This window comes from Octopus sinensis, linkage group LG9, assembly GCF_006345805.1.
Source record: "Octopus sinensis linkage group LG9, ASM634580v1, whole genome shotgun sequence".
NCBI lineage: Eukaryota > Metazoa > Mollusca > Cephalopoda > Octopoda > Octopodidae > Octopus > Octopus sinensis.
In genome coordinates, this window is record NC_043005.1 from 41404482 (window position 1) to 41428296 (window position 23815).

The 23815-nt window shown below is 34.2% G+C and overlaps 1 protein-coding gene across 1 annotated transcript in view; it reads right to left on the reverse strand.

The window, feature by feature from the left end:
• LOC115215408 (dynein heavy chain 5, axonemal-like) overlaps positions 1-23815 on the reverse strand; it is a 401219-nt gene that overhangs the window by 335074 nt on the left and 42330 nt on the right. Inside the window, exons 6-17 of the mRNA XM_036505929.1 lie at positions 22887-22961; positions 18701-18787; positions 17633-17806; positions 15650-15839; positions 13270-13435; positions 12268-12361; positions 11676-11774; positions 10251-10432; positions 8764-8883; positions 7446-7647; positions 2782-2877; positions 2016-2279 (exon numbers count right to left, since the gene is read on the reverse strand). Coding sequence (XP_036361822.1) covers positions 2016-2279; positions 2782-2877; positions 7446-7647; positions 8764-8883; positions 10251-10432; positions 11676-11774; positions 12268-12361; positions 13270-13435; positions 15650-15839; positions 17633-17806; positions 18701-18787; positions 22887-22961 — 1749 coding nt within the window. The remainder of the gene's footprint in view (positions 1-2015; positions 2280-2781; positions 2878-7445; positions 7648-8763; positions 8884-10250; positions 10433-11675; positions 11775-12267; positions 12362-13269; positions 13436-15649; positions 15840-17632; positions 17807-18700; positions 18788-22886; positions 22962-23815) is intronic.

Here is a 23815-nt window from a genome sequence, read left to right on the forward strand (position 1 = left end):
AAAAAAAAAACCAGCATAAATAAACAGTGTCTTATACACAATCAAAGTTGTTGCAAATGATGTATAGTCATCTTGAAAGAACTTGATCAAATATTAATATAAAACAATACAGTAATGTACAACATAGCAGCAAAGCTAAGATGAATACTTATGAATAATAACAAAAATAGTTTGCTGTAATAATTGATATAGAATCAGTGATGATGATGATGATGATGATGAAGATGATTTAACTAAACAATTGATTAAATCAGCATAGGTACACATGGCTAAATAAATATAGCAATAATGAGTTAAAGCAATAGTGAGTTAGTGGATGTAAACCCTATATAAAATTAATATTATTAATATCAATATTATTTGCAAGTAGGTTTTAGACTAAATCATATACACATGCACAAACATGTATGTATTTATTTTAGCTATAAAAGTAAAGTAATGTCCTTGGTAGAAAATACTGTAAATGGGTAGGATTTAGAAAAAAAACAAAACAAATCAATATAGGAGCAGGCATGACTGTGTGGCAAGCTGCTTGCTTCTCAACCTCATGGTCACAGGTTTAGTTTCACTGGATGGGGCCTTGGGCAAATGTCTTCTCTTCTGCTATATCTGCAGGATGACCAAAACCTTGTGAGTGGATTAGTTAGTTGGAAACTGACAGAAGCCTGTTGCGTATGTGTGTGTGTGTGGTGGTGGGGAGCTTCAGAGGCAGAAGAACATCCCTGGAAGATGATGAGCAATCTGGAAGACTTGCCACAAGCGTCTTCACCAGAAATGGGGGAGAAAATTCATTAACTTGTGCCTGAAGATCGTTGGAGGACAATCAATGACATTGCTGATGTTGTTGGTATGTCATATGGGTCTGTGGAGGCAATCTTAATGTCTGAATTGAACACTCGGTGTGTCTCTGCTAAGTTTGACCCCACCACACCATCTGCTGACTACTAAGCAGAAAGAACATCACATTGATGTCTGTCAAGATCTCCATCAGTGTGCAGCTGACGACCCCTCCTTCACATCAAGGATCTAGTCAGTGATGAGAGTTGGATGTACCCTGTGATGAAGCAATAGTTGACACAATGGAAGAGTCCTTCATCTCCACGACCAAAGAAGGTACACCAGAGCTGCAGCTCGATCAAGAGCTTGCTCATTGTTTTTTTTCAATATGCATGGTATTATGCATCATGAATACGTCACCCAGGGTCAGACCATCAATCGAGAGTTCTATCATGATGCTTTGAAATATTTGAGGGAGGGCATTCAGCCAAAGCGACTGAATCTGTGGAGTGTGAAGAATCCAATTCTTCATGATGACAATGCACCCTGTCATCACCAAGCTCTCCTAACTCATGACTTTCTCACTACAATCAACATAGTGTCACTTCTGACCCACCCTGTTCACCAGATTTAGCACCTGTGATCTTCCCCAAAATGAAAATGCAGTTGAAAGGTTGCTGTTTTAACACTGTTTAACACCAAAGGTCCTCAACTCATGGAAAACAACTTCCAGGCCAGATTCTAAAAGTGGCAGGAACACTGGGACCAGTGTATTGCTGTGCAAGGTGACTATTTCGAAGGAGATTGATGATAAAAATTAGGTAAATAAGTTATTTTTATTTAGCATAACTAGTCTAGGAACTTTTTGATACCACCCTGTATATCAAGAGTTCCAAGATATAAGGCAGTAAACAGAAGTTTAATGTCTAAATAGTATCTTACTTATGACATTCTTATGTATAAAATTTTAAAATTCTTGTATTTAAATTTTATTAACTGTTTTTTTTCTTGTGCTTTGCTAATGCAGATCAAACTGAATTTTTTGTTTCTAATAAATTTCCTCTCTGTGTTTGTGTGTGTGCATGTATTGTTTTCAGCATTAACATGCTAAAGAGTTAAAACATCTTTGAACATAATCACGATTTAAAGAATCAAACAGCATGAATACTGTCAATTTAAATTGCTGTTTTAGCCTGTAATTTAATAATTAAAGTGTAGGAAAATGTTGAAAAAATTACCTTCAGAATATCAGGTTTGTTTCTAAACAACTTCATTGGCTCTTCAATTTGCCTGTACAGGTGTCTTACCCAATGAATTCGACCAGTCAAGGGTGGCATGTTTCGTGCAATGGCAGGGTCCATTTTTTGCTTCTGATATAGCCTGCGAACAGTTTCTAAGTCTTTATTGTAATGTCGCAGCAAAGTGTGGTAATGGTCACTGAGGTCAAGTTTAGAATCTTTTACAAGTTCAAATTTCAAGATTAATTCAATAGCCTTTGCTGTCTGCAGAAAAAGATGAACAAAGAGTGACATATACCCAAAATTATAATCAAGATTATTAATGTTTAAGGGCTGGATTTTATTTAACTCTTTAGCATTCAGATTACTCAGTCAAATGTAATGCTTGTTTATTCACATTGCTTTGAAGTAACCATGTTTTATCTCATAGCTTCAGGATTTCGATGATGTGGCTGTTTACTTTTAATACACAATTGCAGATTAGATGTAATAGTCTTGATCTGGTTGGTAGAATAAAACTGGTAGAATATTTGTAGTGGGTATGGCTGGTTTGAATGTGAAAGGGTTAAGCAACCAATTATTACTACCACATTGTACCTAATTTTAGAGTTTTGATACACTATTTAAAAATAAGATGAGATGTATTGATTATAAACTGATTAATTTTAACCTGGGACAAAATCACAACAACAACAACAACAATAATCATTGCAGCTAGTCTAATAATAATAATTTGATAACAATTAAAAAAAACCGTTTAGCTTACAGGCAAGGAACGTTCCATCCAACCATGAACAAAATGCTGTATTGCCACTCGTATACTATCAGTCTGTGAGAGGAAATCTGCATAGTCCTGATCAAACTGAAAATATTTAAAAAGAAAGAAACAAAAAGGAAACTATAAATCTTATGTTAACGGTAGAGATGAAATGGTTTAGTGAATAGCATACTGAAATTTATAGCTTGTTAGTCATATGCTCAGAATTGTTGCATGTATTTTGCTGTACTTCTAGTTAAGGTAATTTTACATTGCTGTTGCTGGCTTAGTAGTATTGAGCTGGCAGAATCGTTAGCACGTCGGGCGAAATGCTCAGTGGTATTTCGGCTGCCATTACGTTGTGAGTTCAAATTCCGCCGAGGTTGACTTTGCCTTTCATCCTTTCGGGGTCGATAAATTAAGTACCAGTTACGCACTGGGGTCGATATAATCCACTTAATACCTATGTCTGTCCATGTTTGTCCCCTCTGTGTTTAGCCCCTTGTGGGCAATAAAGAAATAAGTATTGGAATGGTAACAATATTTTTTTATGAGTTATCTGCAATAAACTGTTGCCATGTTTAGTGAGCAAATATGTTCCTTTCCAAATAAATTCCTTCAGCTTTTAGTGAAGTCATAAGAGTACCATCATGATATATAGCATGTTTTGGGTATCTCAAACCTGGTGAAGGCTATCACTTTCTGGGCTTGTTTACAGCCAACTTCTTCCAGAGAGAAATTAAGAAAGAGAACAAGAATTGCCTTCAGTATAGGAACTAGTATTTTATTTATTGGCTCCAAAGAGGTGAAAGTCAATGTTCTCCACAGTGATATTCAATCTCAGAGTGCAGAAAGCTAAACTGAACGAAAATTCAAGATCTTGCATTATAGATTCTTGTCTCTCATGAAAGATGACTACCTTTTTATAAATACCGATAAGAACCACACAAAATATTAGCAAAAAGATGGAATAGACTAATATATAATAGAATAAACTGAAATATAATAAACATCTTAACTTTTGTGTCTTCAATGTTTTTCCTATTTTAAAGAATGGAAGATGAATTTTCCAGTTTGTTTGAAATTTTCATTTTCTTCTGTGGGTGACATTTTGAAAACTATTTTGCATCCCATGAAACTGGTTTTGCAAAGATATTTATTTGTATATGTTATGGTTACTGTTTTTAATTTCTGAGGTTAACCACTTAAATGTAAACTAGGAAAATGCAACATTGTTTTCAGTTGGATGAATTAATTCCAGCAGAGTAGAAAATAGAATATTTAGCCTAAGAGTACAAATACACAGGGTAAGAATCTATAATGTGAAACATTGAATAATTTGATAAAAGTGTTTTGTCACTCTTTTCCAACCCTTCTCTCCCTCTTTCCTCTCTCTCTCACCTATTTCACTCTTCAAGATTCTTACTCAATGACACCTTACCCAGCAACCATTAGTCTCACTACACTATTTAAAAATTTAATAAGATTCGTCAAGCCAAGTGAAAGCGTTGCCAATGCCAGCACCACATAACCGACACCACTTGCTGGCGGCATCTAAAAAACATTTATTACACTCTTGGAGTGGCTGGTATTAGGAATGACATCCAACTATAGAAACCATGGAAAATCAGATTGGAACCAGATGCAGCTCTCCAGCTTACCAGTTTCAATCAAACCATCTAACCCATGCCAACATGGAAAGCAGATGCTAAATGATGATGATGATATATAATATTTTGCTTAGGCATTGCAATGCTAATAACCTGATATTAGAACTCAATACTGGTGATTGTTTTCATTAAGGAAATGTACAGGCAGAATTGTTAGCAATATTGGACAAAATGCTTAGCAGCACTTCCAACCCTTTCTTTCAAATCCCATCAAAGTTGACTTTATCTTTATCCCTTTAGGGATTAATGAAATAAAGTACCACTCAAGTGGTACTTTATTAATGTAACGAATGTATGTCCTTGCTTCCAGACTGCTGGCCTTGTGCTGAAGTTAGAATTATTATTTGGTGAACTGCCAGAGCTGCTATCATGCTGGGCAAAATGCTTAGCATTATTTCGTACATCTTTACACATTCTGAGTTCAAACTTTGCCAAAGTCGGCTTTGCCTTTCCTCCTTTTGGGGGTCAATAAAATAAGTACGAGCTGAGTACTTGGGTTGATGTAATTGACTTAATCCCATCCCCAAAAATTGCTGGCTTTGTGTCAAAATTTGAAACTGCTATTATTACCATAAAAAAAAAAAAGAACCCTTTCTGGACACTTTTTAACAACATTACTTGAGGGGATTTGAACCCATAATTATCAACGAACTGTCAGGTAATCAATCAGATAGTTCCTATTAATCTGCAAGTGACTCAAATACTTATTTTGTAACTATAAATATGATCATTTAGAGTTAAGTATGTTTATCAAACCACTTCTCGATGAGATAAAAATTCCTTTTAATCCCTAGCCTATTAGGTTGACGATTCTCTCACTTTTGCTGCCTAGTTACAGACTTAAGATTTAGTAGAACGAAAAGCAAAATCTCGATATACACACGAACACAGAGTTATTTGTCAGCATATCAAACATTTAACAGTATGAAATAGTATTTTGAGGTAGCCAGCAAAACTAACATCCATCTATCCATCCATTCATCCATCCATCCATCTATCCATACATAGATACGGACAGACTGACAAGCAGACAGACAGGTATACAGATAGACATACATACAGACAGATAGACAGATATAATGAGAGAGAGAGAGACAGACAGGTATACGGACAGATAAAGACACACTGACAAGTATAAAGACAGACAGTGACAGACACACACAGACATAGAGACATAGATACATACATATGGAAAGACAGACAAACATGCAAACAGACAGACGGACAGCAGACAGACGGACAGTAGACAGACGGACAGACAGACTGGCAGACAGACGGACAGGTATAACTATCCATTTATCTATCTTTTGCTTTCCTGTTTTCTCTCTTTTTAAATTAATGCTTTTCTCTAAATCATTCTTTCCTCTTCTCCTCCTTTTTCTTGCTCTTTTGTTACTTTCTTTCTCTATATCTTCCTCTTCTCTTAGCCCTCACCATTTTTGTTTATTTTCCTCCACCGCTACTCTTTTCCAACCCCTCTCTCCCTCTTTCCTCTCCCTCTCACCCATTTCACTCTTCAAAATTCTTACTCAGCAAAACCTCACCCAGCAACCATTAAATTCTCAAATAGTGTGGTGAGACCAAAAGCTATTCTGATTATTGCATGGCGTCTCAAATTTTATTCTTTGTAGCATAGTTTTGCTGGCAAGAAACACTAAACAATACAAGAAACTGCTTGTCACAAGCAGTGTGTGTGTTTGTGTGTGTATGTGTGTGTGTGTGTAAATGATCTTATATCTTTTATTTTTTACTTGTTTCTTTCATTTGACTGTGGGACATCACGTTAAAGGGCTTTAGCAGAACAAATCAACCCAGGACTTATCTTTTTGCTTAAAGTCTGGTACTTATTCTATCAATTTCTTTTGCCGAACTGCTAAGTTACAATGACATAAACACACCAACATCAGTTGTCAAGTGGTATTGGGGGACCAACACACACACACACACACATAGATATATACATTTATGTATTCGATGGTCTTCTTTCAGTTGCCATCTACCAAATCCACTCACAAGGCTTTGATCAGCCCAAAGTTACAGTAGAAGATACTTACACAAGGTACCACACAGTGGGACTGAACCCAGAAAACATGTGGTTAGGAAGCAAGTTTCTTACCACACAGCCACGCCTGCACCTACAGACATGGTCTACAACTTTTTAAAATGTGTAAACCAGAAATAAATTGCCTCTGAGCAGTGATTGTTAATGTTTTAGATGAAAACTGAAAGAAGCCCATTGTTGATATGTATGCGTGTATATTTGTGTAAGGGATTTTATACTTCTCTTGCATCTATACATGTATTTCACTTATTTACTGAAAGCAATGTCTTCACTAATAGTGTCATTCATTTGAATTTGCAGCCCACAGCATGAGTTGTCATGTTATGCAATCTTTGAAGACAAAAGGCTTGTTTTGGTATTGTTTGTTTCCAGTTCTTCAGTTTGGTGTTTGACAGATTGGGAGATTATTACCTCATGTGAAAACAGAAATGGTAGAAGGGAGACTGATAGGAAGGGCATCCAACCATGGAAAACTCTTATTCAACATACTCTCATCTGTGCCATGTAAGCATAATAAAAATAATAAATGCACCCTTTTAAAGCCTAACCAGGCTCATGAGCACAGTTTCCTGGTTTCTATGGCATATGTGTTCCCCAGCTGGACAGGACGCCAGTTCATCACAGCATTACTAACTTTTGCCAGCTGAGTGGACTGGAGCAACATGAAATGAAGTGTTTTGCTCAAGAACACAACACGACGCCCGGTCCAGGAATCGAAACCACAATCTTATGATCATGGTACTGACACCCTAACCACTAAGCCATGCGTCTCCACGCCATGTAAGCATAGAGAAGTAAATACTAAAATGATGATGATATAGACATTCAAGTACAGCAATGCACTTAAAAGCAATTTTTAAACTTATGGAACAAACGAAGTAATAATAATAGTAATAATAATAATAATGAAATAATTTGATTATAAATTTTATAATTCCAACCTCTGTTTTTCTGTGATCCAAAATGTCATAATTCTTCTTTTTCACTGATTCGACAATAGTTTTGTACTTGACCACAATGGTATCAATGCCCTCTATCTTAATGTCTTGAAGCACTGAGAATGCTGTCATTATATTAACCATTTCATTGATACGTTCAAGACGTTTGCAAAATGCATCAAACTTGCCAAATATGTAGTTTTCACTGAATAACAAAAAAATGACATTAACTAGATTAGATTAACTATAGAACAGAGAATAGCACATACACACATACAGTATGTGTGAGTGTATGTTCCATAAATTTTTTCTTTTTTACTTGGTGAATTGTAGTGAAAAATATAAGAAGCAAAATGTACAGAAATTTAATCTTGGACAAAATATATATATATGAAATTAAATATTTACACAGTTGACCACTGTTGCTTGCGTTAATCAAGACTAAGAAGTCAGTAATAATGTTACAATTTCATGCAACAATAAGAAGTTTTCCCTCCACATTAGCTATTCATAAACGCTCAAACCTCAACTCCAATAAATGATTTATTATTATTTCTTTAAGGTGCAGTGTTGTGGAATCAAACTTGGAATCATTTAGTTGCAAAACAGGCTTCTTAACCTTCTGCCCATGCTTGCATCCATTTTAGTTTGGTTTGTGTACTCATTCTCACCTATGATCATAAATATTATGAAATGACCAAAAGAATGTGACTGTGAATACAAGTGGCCAAAATGAAGTTCTTCTGAAGGATCTCTGGGGTAATGTTACTCAAGAGAGTGTGTAGTTCAGTGATCAGGGAGTCTCTCCAGGCTGAGTCACTACTTTTCTGCATTAAGTGGTCACAGTCCTGGTACTATGGATTAGATTATGTCACAGGGAAGAAGGGCAAGACGGATTCTTCAAGGTGAGCAACCAGTAGGGAACCTAGAAGCAGACTGAGAACAAGATGGTTAGATAATATCCATAGACTCAGTTGGTCATGTTTGAAAATCTAAAGACAATTACTTCTGAAAAGAGATGGAAGAGATGCCTGAAGACTCGGCAACCCAGCAATATTGGGCAGAGACGTTGGATAGATATTCCATATATGTGAGGGTCCTCATGCACCACTATTTGATGTGCTACTAAAATAAGAATTGATCTTTTGTCATTATACAATCATTGATAAACACTTTGTCTTAGAGTTGGCACTCTAATGCATGAATATATCTAAAGGCCCATTCTCAGAAGTGGAAACATAACTTAAGTTACAGTTATCTTTCTTTTTAGTTTTCCATTCAATGTTATTCTAAAATATTTAATAAATGAAATATTTTATACCTGAATTCAAATTGTTTTTCAGCTGGATTGGCTTGCAAGCGCTGCTTGGTCTTCTGGAAGTGTTCTTGGTATTTTTCATTCAAATGTATACAATTCCTCAACATTGGGATCAAAACTTCTCTGAAAAGAAAACCAAATGAGGATGAAAATAAATATTTGGATTTGGAAGTCGATTCTGTCAGATGTGCTATAACTTTGGACAAATTAAAATCAAAGATGATGCGGCCACATTCATCCATGTGTAATATCTACATTATTGTCAAAATGTTTAACAATAAGACACTGATCATTGCTGTCAGGAGGAAAAATCTTGCATATGGTGTGCATATACATAGTGTTAACATCATCTACCTTCAGGAACATTGAAAAATACTTGATGAACCACTTATCTGAGAAACACTTTGGGGATAAACTCATATAGGGGCCTCAGCCTGGAAGAACAAAAGGAATAGTGCCACTATTGGGCCCTTGTGGATAATAAAGAAACAGAACAAAAAGAATAGTGCCACTGGAGGTGTAAGTGTTTTACTTTTTCTAAAAATTCCTTAAATCTTGCATTTAAGAAATATATTGAGCATATCAGGAAAATTACTTAGTTCAGAACCAAGGAACAACTGTTCTCTGCTGCCACAGTCCCATAAAACAAACTCCCAGAAGTAAAAGTTGTGGAATTCTATCACAAACTTGCTATCACAATCGGTACAATCCCAGCACACAACCTTTTCTTAATACATTAGGATTCTGATGCTCAACTAGAGCCTAGAGATTCATTCTTCACTTGCAGTAAAACCACAGCAAGTCCATGAATGACTTCATGGAACAGCATAACTTTGTTGCTGCTATTAATACAAGGTTTTAGAATTATACAAGTTGGATTTGAATCTATCATCTCTGTGGCTGCTTTGCTCAACTGAATTACATCTTAACTAGAAAGAAGTGGATTAATAGCAACAAAAATTCATGTGCATACAACTGCTTTGAATCTGTTAAGTCTGACCATAGAACTGTTTCATGCAAATGCCAGTACTGCATGGACAAAGTCCTTGCTAGAGAAACTAAGAAACTAATCTCCTGGGGAAAAGTTGCAAGTGATGCTAACCCATGTAAGGAGTTTACAGTTGCTGTGCCCAACAGGTTCACCACTCTCTGATAGGCTTGGGGACAAGAATAGTAGTGCTGTATATGACACCCGAACCATTGCCAACAGATGTAGCATTGGAATTGCTCCCAAAGGAGAGAGGTAAATTACAGTAATCTTTGCTTTCAATAAGAAAGGTTTGATTAAATCAACCCCAATATTTGGCTGGTACTTTATTTTATTGACTCAGAAGAATGAAGGAAAACATTGACCCTCGCAGAATTTGAACTCTGATGTTGATGGTGATAATGATGACGATTATAACAATGATGGTGATGATGATGATGGTAGTGGTGGTGGTGTTGGCAGCGGCGATGGTGGTGATGATGATGATGATGATGATATTTACCTTTTGTGGTCCCATATTCTGCTGACATCACCCAAAAGGTACACCTTACATGTTGCTATCATCTGATTGGTTATTTTCACAAAGAGAGATGTCATACGCTCTGAAGTATTATAATACTGGGAAATACAGTAGATCATGCGAACAGCATTGATGAGGCTTGGGATGTGTTCCACAATTGTTACCTGTGAGCGAGATGAAAATGTGTCAATGGCAAAATTTAGTACCTTGTGACGTTATGTTCATAGTGTTGCTACAGGTACAATGTACCAAAGTACTATGTCAGATACACTTTATTATGCCAAAAGCACCTGGCTCAGTGGTTAGAGTGTTGGGCTCCCAATCATGAGAAGTGAGTTCAATACCAGGACTGGATTCTGTGTTGTGTTCTTGAGCAAGACACTTTATTTCACATTGCTCCAGTTCACTCAACTGTAGAAATGAGTTGCAGTGTCACTGGTGCCAAGCTGTATCAGCATTTGCCTTTCCCTTGGATAACACTGGTGGCATGGAGAGGGGAGGTTGGTATGCATGGGCAACTGCTGACCTTCCATAAACAATCTTGGCTGGGTTTGTGCCTTGGAGAGGAACTTTCTAGGTGCAATCTCATGGTCATTCTTGACCGAAGGCGGACTTTACCCAATTTCAAAACATATTCAATTTCCATTCTCAGGGTTCTATATCTTGTCTTCAGTGGTTTCTATACTATAGCATTGCTTTGAAAACTAGATCATAAAGCATTATTAGAAGTAACAATGTTGGGAATTCTGAAGTATAAGGTAATAACAAAACCAGATATACTTAAGAATACCTTCACTAATGACACCTCATTTCATGGATTATGAGATTGCCTCAGCACAGTGCTGAACAACCTGTTAAAATAGCAGCCAAATCACTTTCACTACACTCTAAACTTTTGAAAAGGGAGGGACACATTGTATAGTATTGTCTTAATACCTGATAAAAAGATTTTAAAGTCATGTCTTGAAAATCTTTAATCATTGATCTGCTCAGCCAGAACTGACTTGGGGTTAAAAAACAGCAGTTCACTTCAGCAGTCACAATGTCCCAAGGAAGTGCAGTACTCACTTAAGGAAATACTGCCTACTTAAGATATATACCTGGTACTCTCTTTGATTATGATGACAAAGGTTCTAGTTGATACACTTAATGTAACAACTTGCTCATGGAATTAACGTGCAAGTGGCTGAGCACTCCCCAGACATGCATACCCTTAATGTAGTTCTGAAGGAGATTCAGCATGACACAGAATGTGACAAGGATGGCCCTTTGAAATACAGGCCCTACTCATTTTTGCCAGCTGAGTGTACCTAAAATAGATATTATACAACACTCTTTTCATGCACCACACAGAAACATAAAAAAAATATCTCTTCAATAAACAGCTTTCAAATTTTTCAAATTTACCGGATTACACTTGACTAAAGATCCAAAGAATTTCTCCAGAGTATACAGGTATTTCACATTATCTTTCGCTTCATTTGCTGCATCAGTAATACGGCCATCCTGGAATAATTAATGACAAGAAAATGTCTTAGGAATCCTGTACAACAAAATCTCTCAAGAAAATGAACTTTATCTTAAAAATGAACTGTTTCATTAATCAAGTCTTGTACTTCGAGAGACATTTTAATTTTTTTTAAATATATGTCAAAGAAATATGACTTATAAAATAAATTACTTAGTTTTTCCTCATCCAATATATAATGCACCAAAGGTTTGTGGGAACCCGGCTGTAGGAAATTTTACTGTAGACATTTTAGCTATAGGAAAATTTGTCCAAAAATTTGTGACTAATGGTAGTCTGTATCAGTAAAAATTTCTTTAATTATTAAGATGTAAAGTTTGAATTTTCAACATTTCAGACAAAGTCCTTCTTCAGCAAGAAAGAAAACTTCTTCCTGAATCAATGTATATCTTCAATGTATTCATCAAACATTAGCTTTCTAAATTGAATGTTAACTAATATATTTTTCTTAAATTTCACTCATATACCTACCAGTTCTTTCCATCTTTTCAAACTTTTAGACTTTGCTGCTTGTAAAACACCAACCACAGTTTTCACTTTCTTGCTTTTAATCTGTTCCAAAAGACTAAACAGAAAACATAAGAAGTGGAACATATTTCATAAAAGTGATCGATAATTGAAACACTAATGTTTATAATTCAACATACTGTTGTAAGGTATTGCTGTGGGAAATATGGAGTAAAATAGATGGTAGAAGTATAAAAACCAAAAAAGACATGTCTGTAATTTTGTATGAGCAAAATGTCATTGCAGTATTACTACTAGAAGAGAAAGATGGTAAGGGAACATAAAAGCAAACCATTGGCCATAAGATGTTGCTGATTAATGACTTAGAATTTCATTGAATGCAAAGTAGTTGACAGTTGCTCCAAAAAATATATTCACTCTCTTTTACTCTTTTACTTGTTTCAGTCATTTGACTGTGGCCATGCTGGGGCACTGCCTTTTAGTCAAGCAAATCGACCCTAGTACTTATTCTATTGGTATCTTTTGCCGAACCGCTAAGTTATGGGGACGTAAACACACCAGCATTGGTTGTTGAGCAATGCTGGGGGAACAAACACAGACGCATAGACACACACATATATATATGTATATATACAACAGGCTTCTTTCAGTTTCCATCTACCAAATCCACTCAAAGGCTTTGGTCGGCCTGAGGTTATAGTAGAAGACACTTGCCCAAGGTGCTACGCAGTGGGACTGAACCTGGAACCACGTGGTTCGTAAGCAAGCTACTTACCACACAGCCACTCCTACACCTTTAGATAAAGTTTACTATAACTGTAGCATCAACTCTATTTTTTTTTATCGCAATAGCCAAGGTAAGTTGAATCTACAACTTCATCAAAGAGAAGTTAAACTCTTATAAGATGCCATATTTAGTTTACAGTTAAGAGAATCATTTCAGTAAGGTAAAAAAAAAAAAAATGGGCATATTGATAAATAAAAGGAAATTTAAGTTTTGATTACTTGTTGAATTTTGACATCCTGTTCTTCCAGTGAATAAGCTCAGCAGTTGGTCCTATGTCATCAGCTTCTCGTCTCATTTGTTCACTTTCAGCCAATACTTGTTCAATTTGGTTTGCCCAGATACCCAAAAGCTCTTCAAACTTATCAACAGACTCAGAATTGCCAGCTAATAAAATTTAATAAAAACAAATTAAAAAAAAACAGAAGGGAAACAAAATAAATTGATTATTAGTTGTTGGTTAGCTTATTAAGCAATTTAAATCCAGTTTATGATTCAATCTATAGTGCTTTGCTACATCTGAAGGTTTTCATAATGATTACAGTGAACAGAGATTCTAGTCTCAATTGATGTTCAACAACCTTGTATCAATTTTTTTCTTCAAATTTACTTTTTAACTGTCTGGGCCTACAGAAGTGACTAAATACACTTATTTTGTTATGATTACATAAAGGGTTAGAAGTTTTCTAGATCAGATGACCAAAATGACTAAAATGGTTTAGTAGCTGTTATTTATTTAATATGTATCATCTAAGGTCTTAGTGTTTAAAAATAGTTAAACACATAGTTACTAGGGACCTTGTAAATTAGGAAAAAAAACAACAAAAGAAACTAAATATAAATATTGTTGTAATTGGGGAAGGTCATATTTTGCCAATTAAACATATGCTCTACAACAATATCCATTTGAACACACAATTTCATATCAAGAATCTTGCATAACAAATACATAAACATAAATATAAGTATTTTGGTGTCATTTAGCCAACAACACCAAATTCATTATAATCAAATTCAAAATGTAGTATATGGTATGATGTTCTTCAGTATCACTTGAATAGTACAAAAATGGATTTAAGGGCACAGTAGAAAGTGGAATATGAATGTTATATTAAGAAAGAGACTTGTAACAGTAACAAGGTTTTTAAAGTATTTGAGATGGAGTCATGACAAACCTTATTGAGATACTATTCTGGTGAAAGTATTGTTTAGTTTTAGTTAGGTTATAGTTATTAAGTTGCGTGTAGCTGTTTGTTTTGCTATCATTTGTTGCTGCACTAGTTATTGTTATTGTTGTTATCGATGTCTATCATCAAAGATTATATTGTTGTTGTCAATAGTTAAGGTTGGGTTAAGAAGCTCACTTTGCTACCACATGGTTTCTGGTTCAGTCCCACTGTGCTGTACCTTAGGCAAGTGTTTTCTATAGCTCTAGACCAACCAATACATTATGAATAAATTCAATAGACGGAAGCTATGTTGGAGCCTATCAGGTAAGTACTATCTCTGTTCACTGTAAACATTATGAAACCTTCAGATATAGCAAAGTACTATAAGTTGAATCTGGATTTAAATCCAAAATGAAACTGGATTTAAATCAATGTGCTCAAGAGTATCCGTTCAGTGCTTAAATAACATCAAACTGTAATAGTAAACAGCTACAAACCAGTGACAGAAACAGTATTTACACTTTGGTTTCTATTCCTATTTCCAGCTACTTATGTCTCTAGTGTTTTATGAATATCATCAATTGAATGAATATAGATTATTTACGAAAAGTCTGTGATGATAGTTTTTCTGGCTTTTAATCTCATTTTTATAAATAAAAAAGAGTATTGGTATACTTATTTATTAATTTTTGTATATATGTATTATTATTTTTTTGGAAAAACATTGTAAATTTCTTTTTCCCCTTCCTCAATTTAAAAAAAATTTTTTCCCCTTCCAAATCTTGAAAATTTGCCTTGCAATAAAAGCCAGTTTGATTTATTATTTTTTCTTTTTTAATTTTTCATACACCCATTTTTATTAAAATTTACTTTCAATTTAGCATTCTGTCTTATTATAATTTTTCCTCTCCTAAATATATATATATATATATATATATATATATATATATATATATAAGTATATATACTAGTGAATGGACAAATGAAAGAAAAGGACATTCAACACATGTAGTAGGAGTTACATGTATAACTTAAAATAGAAGCCTGAAAGAGTTGGGCTTCTGTTAGGGGCCCATGAAACTAGAAGTTGTAACACGGAACTGAATCAAACTGTTTTAAATAATAATGATAACAGTATATATACACATATATGCATACATACACACACACACACACACACACACACACACACCACACACACACACACACACACACACATACACATATATGCATACATACACACACACACAGAACAGGCTTCTGCACAGTTCCTACTTATCAATTCCACTCACAAAAAAGCAAAATCTGAGACTACAAAAGAAACATGCCCAAAATGTACTGCAGTGGGACTGAACCCAAAATTCTGTCATAACAAAATGAACTTCTCCCCATCACCACATAATTGTACAGTAAAAGCAATAGCCAAATATACCTGCAGCTTGGTAGTCTTGAGGGCACTCCAAGCCACTTATCAACTGACCATATCCATTTTCTACTAAGGCCAGTTGTCCTTCCAAAACATTTATGGAACTGTTCACACTTCCAGAAAATCGTTCAATTTGTTCTAAAAACTCTCCTACTTTGGTTTCTGGTCCATTTCCGTTTGAGAGGGATCCCCAAGACTACAAAGCAAACAAACCATTACTGATAGAAGTAAATCATCCTCATCACCACAACCACAACAACTATCATCACCATCATCATCATCATCGTCTTCATCATCATCGTCATCGTCGTCGTCGTCATCGTCGTCATCGTCGCCATCCTCATCATCGTCGTCATCCTCATCATCATCAGAGTCAGAATCAATACTAGTATCATTATCATAATTATCAAATATTGTAGTATAACGTCAGTGCGCACTTAAGACAAAATGTTGAGAAAAAAAATCAGGGAATAAGCGCTATCAGATGTTGTATGAAAGAGAGAAGCCTGCACTGGTATGATCATGTGATGCATGTGGATGTGGATGGAACTAATGGAAGAGGGAGATCCAGGAAATGTCGGGGATGAAGTAGTGAAGACAAATCTCAAGTTGTTGAGCCCCACAGTGGAGATGACAAAGGACTCAGATGATTGCTAATTCACTATGCTTGAGAAGACTTATTTCAGCTAAATTGTAGTCATAAAAGCACGCCATTAATATCAATGTCCTTATACCCAACCTCTACGTGTCAAGCCTTTCCAGTATCTCATCTTTGCAACACCATCCCTCCTTCACCATTACAACTACAACACTATTTCTTTAAATATAAATTAGACACAGTTTAAGGTATGAATAAGAATCAGCTCAATTGAACACACATACACAAGGTATGTGTGTTTGATTTTGTTTATATGCCTTAAACCTTGTCCAATTCATATCTGAATCTTTTCCATGGCATGAAACGTTGGGCCATGCCAGCAGATGGTGTTTAAACCATTTAACATATAGTCATAATCAGCAATATGTCTTGCAGCAGATGTTGTTTGGTAACCAACATTGATAGATTGCAACAATGATGAGACATCAATGTTTGTTGTTCCGAGAAGGGACCTATGTGAGTTGTTCCACTTGACTATGACTTACTTTCAGGTGGTTTTTACACCAGGCACATAGAAAATATATTCTCTTATGCCTAAAAACCACAGCCAACCTACATACCTTGTGTCTATGTGTTCGATTTTGACTATTTCTTCAATTGCTGTAAATTATATTTTTAACAAAACATCCATATAAACATCACTTTATCTCTCTCTTGCTTACATCAGATAATGCTTTTGATACTGAAAAATTCAGCTTGTTTTTTCAATATACTATAAATCTCTGTATTATAAAGAGAATAAGAAATGGAAAATGTTATATCTGTAACTTTCTTTAATAATTAACTTGCTTATAAGTGAAATAATTTCAGCTGGGAATTGAAACAGGATTATTAGTTCTGTATGCCAAGAACTGACCATCATGTTTCCACCACACCTTAGTTATGACTACACACTTTTTGTTTTGTAAACACATGGTTAATTGATCCAACTCTGATATTTCACTGACATTTTTTTATTGAACAATATATCAATATTTTGCTGATTTTATTTTAGCAAAAATGCATACTATTAAGAATAAACACACTGTGGTGTTTAAAAACATAAAAAAAAAACTAATTCAACATCATCATGATGCAATAAAATAAAACATTAAAATAAATTGGCTGATTCAAAGATTTTTGTGGTGAAATTATTAATCAGTGTGCAAAGAGGTAAAAAGTGATTTTTTTTACTTTTTAGTGGGATTTAAAATGGCATAAAAATTGTTTATAGATTTTTTTTTTTTTTTTGTTAAGGAATAAGTACACAGCTTAAAATCACAAAAATGAATAAATTTCTGTTTTCGATAATGCCTTAACATTTTGATTTTGAGTCAAAGATTTTGGTATACCTCAAGAGACTTTAAGGAATCAAGAATTATCTTATTCAGGTGTTCTCCAATTCCTGGTAATATTTTCTCTTTCCGGCAATCCAACACTCCAAATGACACATTCTGAGATATGTTACTATCTGTGACAGCTTTGTTGGAAGTTCTCAAGAAATAGCAACAGATGCCATTGACGTGCTATAATAAATATATAATTATACAAGTATGAAAATGAGAGAGGTGGAGAAGAACAGTGAAAAAGTTCTAGACAGAAAATTTTAAAATAATGCTTAATATATATAGAACTAGCAGTATCGCCCAGCGTTGCTCGGGTTTGTAAGGGAAATAACTATATAAGCATTTTTAGAGAGTTACTTCCATTATATAATAGCAAAAAAAATTCATTAAAAATGGGAAAAAATTATGGTAAATTTTTTTTTAAATCGTAGACTCATCGTAGACGCGCACTAATACCCAGAAGAGCTTGATATGAATCACGACTATAAGATACCCGCTTTTGGTTAAACTGCACCGCAAAATGTGGGAGTAGTTAGGAATCTAAATCGTAGGAGACAGACACACAACTTCACTTTTATATATATAGATATAACTCACACAGTAACTTTTCAAGCAAATGTGTCCAATGGCTGACCACAAATTACCAAAAGATTGAACTTATATTCTAGTGCAGTTTCACCCCAGTTTAAGCATTTCTGGGAGGGTCTATGATAAAAAATTTTCCCATCATAACCATTCCATCTTTTCTATTTTTAAGATAGTAGTGCCAAAATGAATTTTGCAAAACATTCTATTTGAAGCTTTTAAGAACTCTGCTAAGCTACTCTCTTGCGAATGACAATAACAACTAAAATAATGGCTATCACTCACCCACACTCATACCACTAGTGATATAAACTCTATCATGTATTCATTCAGCTGTAAAACATGAGACAGTTTATGCAACCATCTGAAACTTGCAAAACTATATAACCACAAGCTGTTCTAAAAATATAGAGGCAATAAAAAAGATAACTAGCTAGTGTAATATGTTAATTTCGATCGTTTAATTTCTAAGAAAATGAAACATCTCACCTCTGTGCTTCCTGTTAAAATACTCAGTTTTTTACATGGCTGTTGATGTTGGCTGCCAGTCTCATTTTTATTATATAAACTATCTCGCTGTTAATAAAAAAACACAATATGAAAAATATTTAGATCAGAGAGAGAAAAAAGATATCACACCAGCAAATATCTGTTACTTTTACCATAATTCAACAGTCATTCATTCCTTCATCTTAACATTACTTTCTCCAGTCAACCATAGGTTGAATAAGAGAGTTATATGATTATTATTATTATTATGGCTGGGTTCCAACCATGACTGCAGCAACAAATTCCACCAGTCACACTTCTCAGTCCATCATTGCTGCCTCAAGTTCCTGGATTACAGTGTCTGTAATCAAGTTGTTTATGTAAAAGTGACAATGAATTCCTCTGCTTACACCACTATGAAATGAGTTCCACAAAACTAATTTCAGAGTCATGCAAGGAAGGAGTTTATGGTCAGATGTCCCTCCTATTACAAAACTGGTTTTTTAAGTAAAGGAATTTTTATTCCAAATGTCCTTCAAAGCTCAGAGCAACTGTTTATGTCAGCAAGGAATGCTAACATCGTTATTATTTTTGCTCCTGCAGTGACATGCTTAGAATATCAATTGTCATGCACACTCCCTCTCTCTCCCTCCCTCAATTACATACACACATATGATAGGTGTCTTGTAGTTTTTCCATTAAGCAAATTCATTCATAAGTTACTGATTGGTTCTGGGCTATTATAAAAGATATTTGCCCAAGGTGCGCTATGTAGCATAAATGATATATAAAGGCAAATAAGGACATATGGAAGAAAATTAATATATTTCCTCCATATGTTCTTTTTATCTGAATTCACACTTTTATATTTAAACATAGATTCATTCCTCAATCCTACATTAATCTTCAAACATACATACAGGTAAAAACATGAATACATTCATATATATATATATATATATATTATATATATATATATATACATATATATATACATATATATATATATATATATATATATATATATGTGTGTGTGTGTGTGTGTGAGTGTGTGTGTGTGTGTTTCTTTTGGATATAGCTAGATACATCCTAGACATTGGACAACTTAAAGATATGCAAAGATGCCAAATATCAGACTAACTCCTAGTTGCATGCCTCCAATTAATTTTTAATCAATTTAAATTTCAAAGTTTTCTCCCTTGTCTTCTTTGGGGAAAAAAAGCCATTGTCACTAATGGCATTTCTTTCCATTATAAATTTTATTTCAGTTTATCAAAATTCCCTTTTGACTCACAAACTAAGTGTTTTAGTTTACACTTAGCAAACCTTTTATATATCCCCAAAAATTGTTTTTAATACAGGCACATGCTGGGAAACTTTTTTTGTTTTTGGTAAAGAAGTTAAAAGTTGACTATATCAACTTTTGCACATGAATATGAACTCAGAATATGAAGAGCCAGAAGAAATACCACAAAATATTTTATCCAACATAAACAATTCTGTTAGTTTATCATCTTTATATATTCCTAATAATGAAGTAGATATTTTTCATTCATTCAGAAATTTGCATGTGCCTGTATGTATATATTCACAAATTTTTATAAGCTCTATAAGGTTACATCATTGATATACTATCATACCTGAAAGATAAAAAATCTCAACATGCTCATTACCTGTCATTGACAACGTAATATGACCATTGTTGATTAATGACTTTCTGTCTTACCAATGCTACACACGTCTTTCTCTGCACAAGTTCAGGCAAGTTATCCTGGCACTGTCTGGTCTGGTCTGCTTTGATCTGGTACTAAAGTCTCTACTCTATCAGCTTTGTTAGTATTGTTAGTCCTGGGTGTAAAACATCAACAAGCACTGAACTGCATGACATTTGTTAAATTCTTTACCCAAAACAAACAACACAAAGTCTGCAAATTGAACTTGTGGACTAGAAGATCAGTGCTCAGCCAACTCAGACATTGTGCAACTTATTGTTAAGGATATTTGATTCACTAGTCAAATGATCTTGTCAGTTTCTGAGTAACGTCTTTCTTCTTCCTCTAAGACATAACTGAAAAAAATGGAGGATTTGAACCTTATAGGGAGAATTTTAGAATTCCTGTTTTCTACACTTACAGACTTGCCCTTTCAGGTACCAGTGCTACTCAAAAAGCACCTGTGCTGGTGCTACATTAATACACCTGTACCGGTTCTGTGTAAATGTACTCATGCCAGTGGCATGTAAGAAGCACCCAGCACATTCTGTTAAGTGGTTGGCATTAGGAAAGGCATCCAGTCGTAGAAACCATGTCACAACAGACAGTTGGAGTCTGGACAGCTTTCTGCTAGCTAGCTCTATGTCAAGCACCGTCCAACCTATACCAGCATGGAGAGTAGACATTGAACAAAGATGATGATGATGGTTTTGAAGCTGATGTTTACTTAAGCAAACCTTCAACCTTTTACTTTTCCTCACAGCAGTATATTTTCCCTGACAGAGTTTGCATCTATGATAAAAATGTTTGGGGAAGTCTGCTGTTGGAAAAAGAAAAAGTTCAAAGATGGCCAAAAAGTATCTCTAAAAGGCTTCAACTTTGTGATTAACTCTTGAAGATTTCTAGCCCCAAATCAACATAATCAGTTTGGCCCACATTGGTACCCAAACATCTGAAAGACAAAAGAATGCTTCTGTAAAGCATTCACTTCAAAAATCTTTAGCCACCAGTAATCCAAGTAACACAAATTCCCATACATGCCCTGCAAGTGGTCCAGATTGGCTTCATGAGCCAGCTCTATATATTCCAAATTATACTTATAAGCAAATCCTGAGTCTTTGACTTTTTTAGAAATAAAGGATAAACATGAAGAGTAGAATGTTATGCCAGTATTACAATAAAAATCATTCTAGAGATAGAAGTTCTGAGAAACATGTTGAACTCCAATGTATTCAATAGATAATAGGTAAAACTTCTAACTCAAGGAAAAATATTAGTAAATTATTGGTGCAGGAACAGTATTTTGTTTCAATGTCATAGAATATATATCTATAGTTTTGTATACAAGCTGGCAGAAATGTTAGCATGCTGAGCAAAATGCTTAGCGGTATTTCATTTACCACTACATTCTGAGTTCAAATTCCGTTGAGGTCGACTTTGCCTTTCATCCTTTTGGGGTCGATTAAATAAGTACCAGTTGTACACTGGAGTTGATATAATTGACTTAATCCGTTTGTCTGTCCTTGTTGTCCTATCTGTGTGTAGCCGCTTGTGGGCAGTAAAGAAATAAGAAAGATATAAACACCTCTGGTTTTATATATAATATCCTTGTGGGCAGAAAAAAGAGAAAAGAGTGAATGAGTTTAAATCTTTTGTTGGGATTTCATTAGTCGCTTTCACTGTCCATGGAAATCCAATATTATTTAGGATTTTGATTAAAACTGAATAAACCAATTTGCATACATAATGCATTCTTTGCAATTTTTTTAATAATAAATTACTGGTGTTGTAATTTCATTTTGTTTCAATGCTATTGTGTAAAACATGATACATGAATAAATTTTAGCCAACATTGTATGTAATAAACAACTTTGTCTTTACATCTGATTAAAGAGGGTACTCAATTGTAGATGAAATCCTCTCATACAATTGAAAATAATCCAGCTGATCCCACTTTTCTATCTACAGATATAATGTATATAAAGACAATCTGTCTGTCACATATAGTGCTAGCTAAAACCAATAGATCAATAGCAATATTTATATTCTATAGTACAGTCTATCAGAGTATTACATATAAGTTTCTTCAGTGAGTCTGATGCATATATTTGTTCTAAAAAGGTAGATCTAGACAAGTAGAAGTATCTTATTTAAAGACGCATCAAAATACCTGCAATCCAAGAAGTCTGATAATTTACTCAAAGTGTCTGGATCACTCATTAACTGCCATATGTGGTCAGTGTTAAAAAAGTGAACGTTCAGGTAGTATTCAGATGTCCTCTACAGTAGTTCACAATTGCAGATTAAGGAGTAAAATTTTGCATTACTAAAATGTACAGAAAATCTCTCATATGTTATATCCCTTTACTACAGTGTCCTGTAGAATACTATTAAGAAAATTGATAAATGTGAAACTTCATTCTTGTCATTAAAATTTAACTCAACTGGTAGAAATGTATTATGTAAGTACTCACTCGCATATATGTTTGATAAAAGAATATCAGCTTTTTCCGACCATTTGCATCAAAAAATTCCTCAATAGCATCAAACTGCAAAAGAATAACGACAACCAATATTTTCAGAAATATTTGTTTGATTTAAAACTTTTTCAATATAATATTTAATCAGTTTCAATATTATGTTATATGCAGCTTTGAAACATTATTTGAAGCAGTCTACAGCATATAGAAGAAAACAATTGATCTTGACTTCATACCATGGATGTAATTAGTTCAATGTTTGGGTAAAAACTCAGATAAAGTACAAGATTTATTCATATATAATTAACAACTTTCCAGAATTTTAAATCTAAGTATAAAGAATGCATATACATGCAAACTAATGTTACCTGCTTTTCCAACCAGATGTGTTACTATATTGTGGATGGCTGATTGAAATAAGTTTGTTATATCTGGTATCCAAACTAATTGCTGTGTAATAAAAAGTTTAAAATATCAACGTTACATTTTTCTGATTGTAATAATATACTAAATGTTCATCACAGCTGGCAGAAACATGTTTCATGAAACAAACCCCCTCAACCTTCAGAATAGAAGACCAAAATATAATACTGACATTATAGAAAATGCTTCTTGAAGCAATCAAGAAGCAATACATGCAGATATTATCATGATCAAAATGTCAACTGAAAATATTAAAAAAATTCTGTTCCTGAAATACTGTATTTATTATAATGAACACTCACTATTGAAATAAACATGTTTTTGACGAAAGTATTTAAATGGAAATATTTACATTCTGCATTATGCCTTTTATATAATTTTCAGCTAGTTGACCATTTATAGTTTGAATTAACAGTAAATATATTTTTACAGTAAAATTCTAAGATCACATTTAAATTTGCTTATTGATTTGAAGATAAACAAAATTTTACACTGTATGT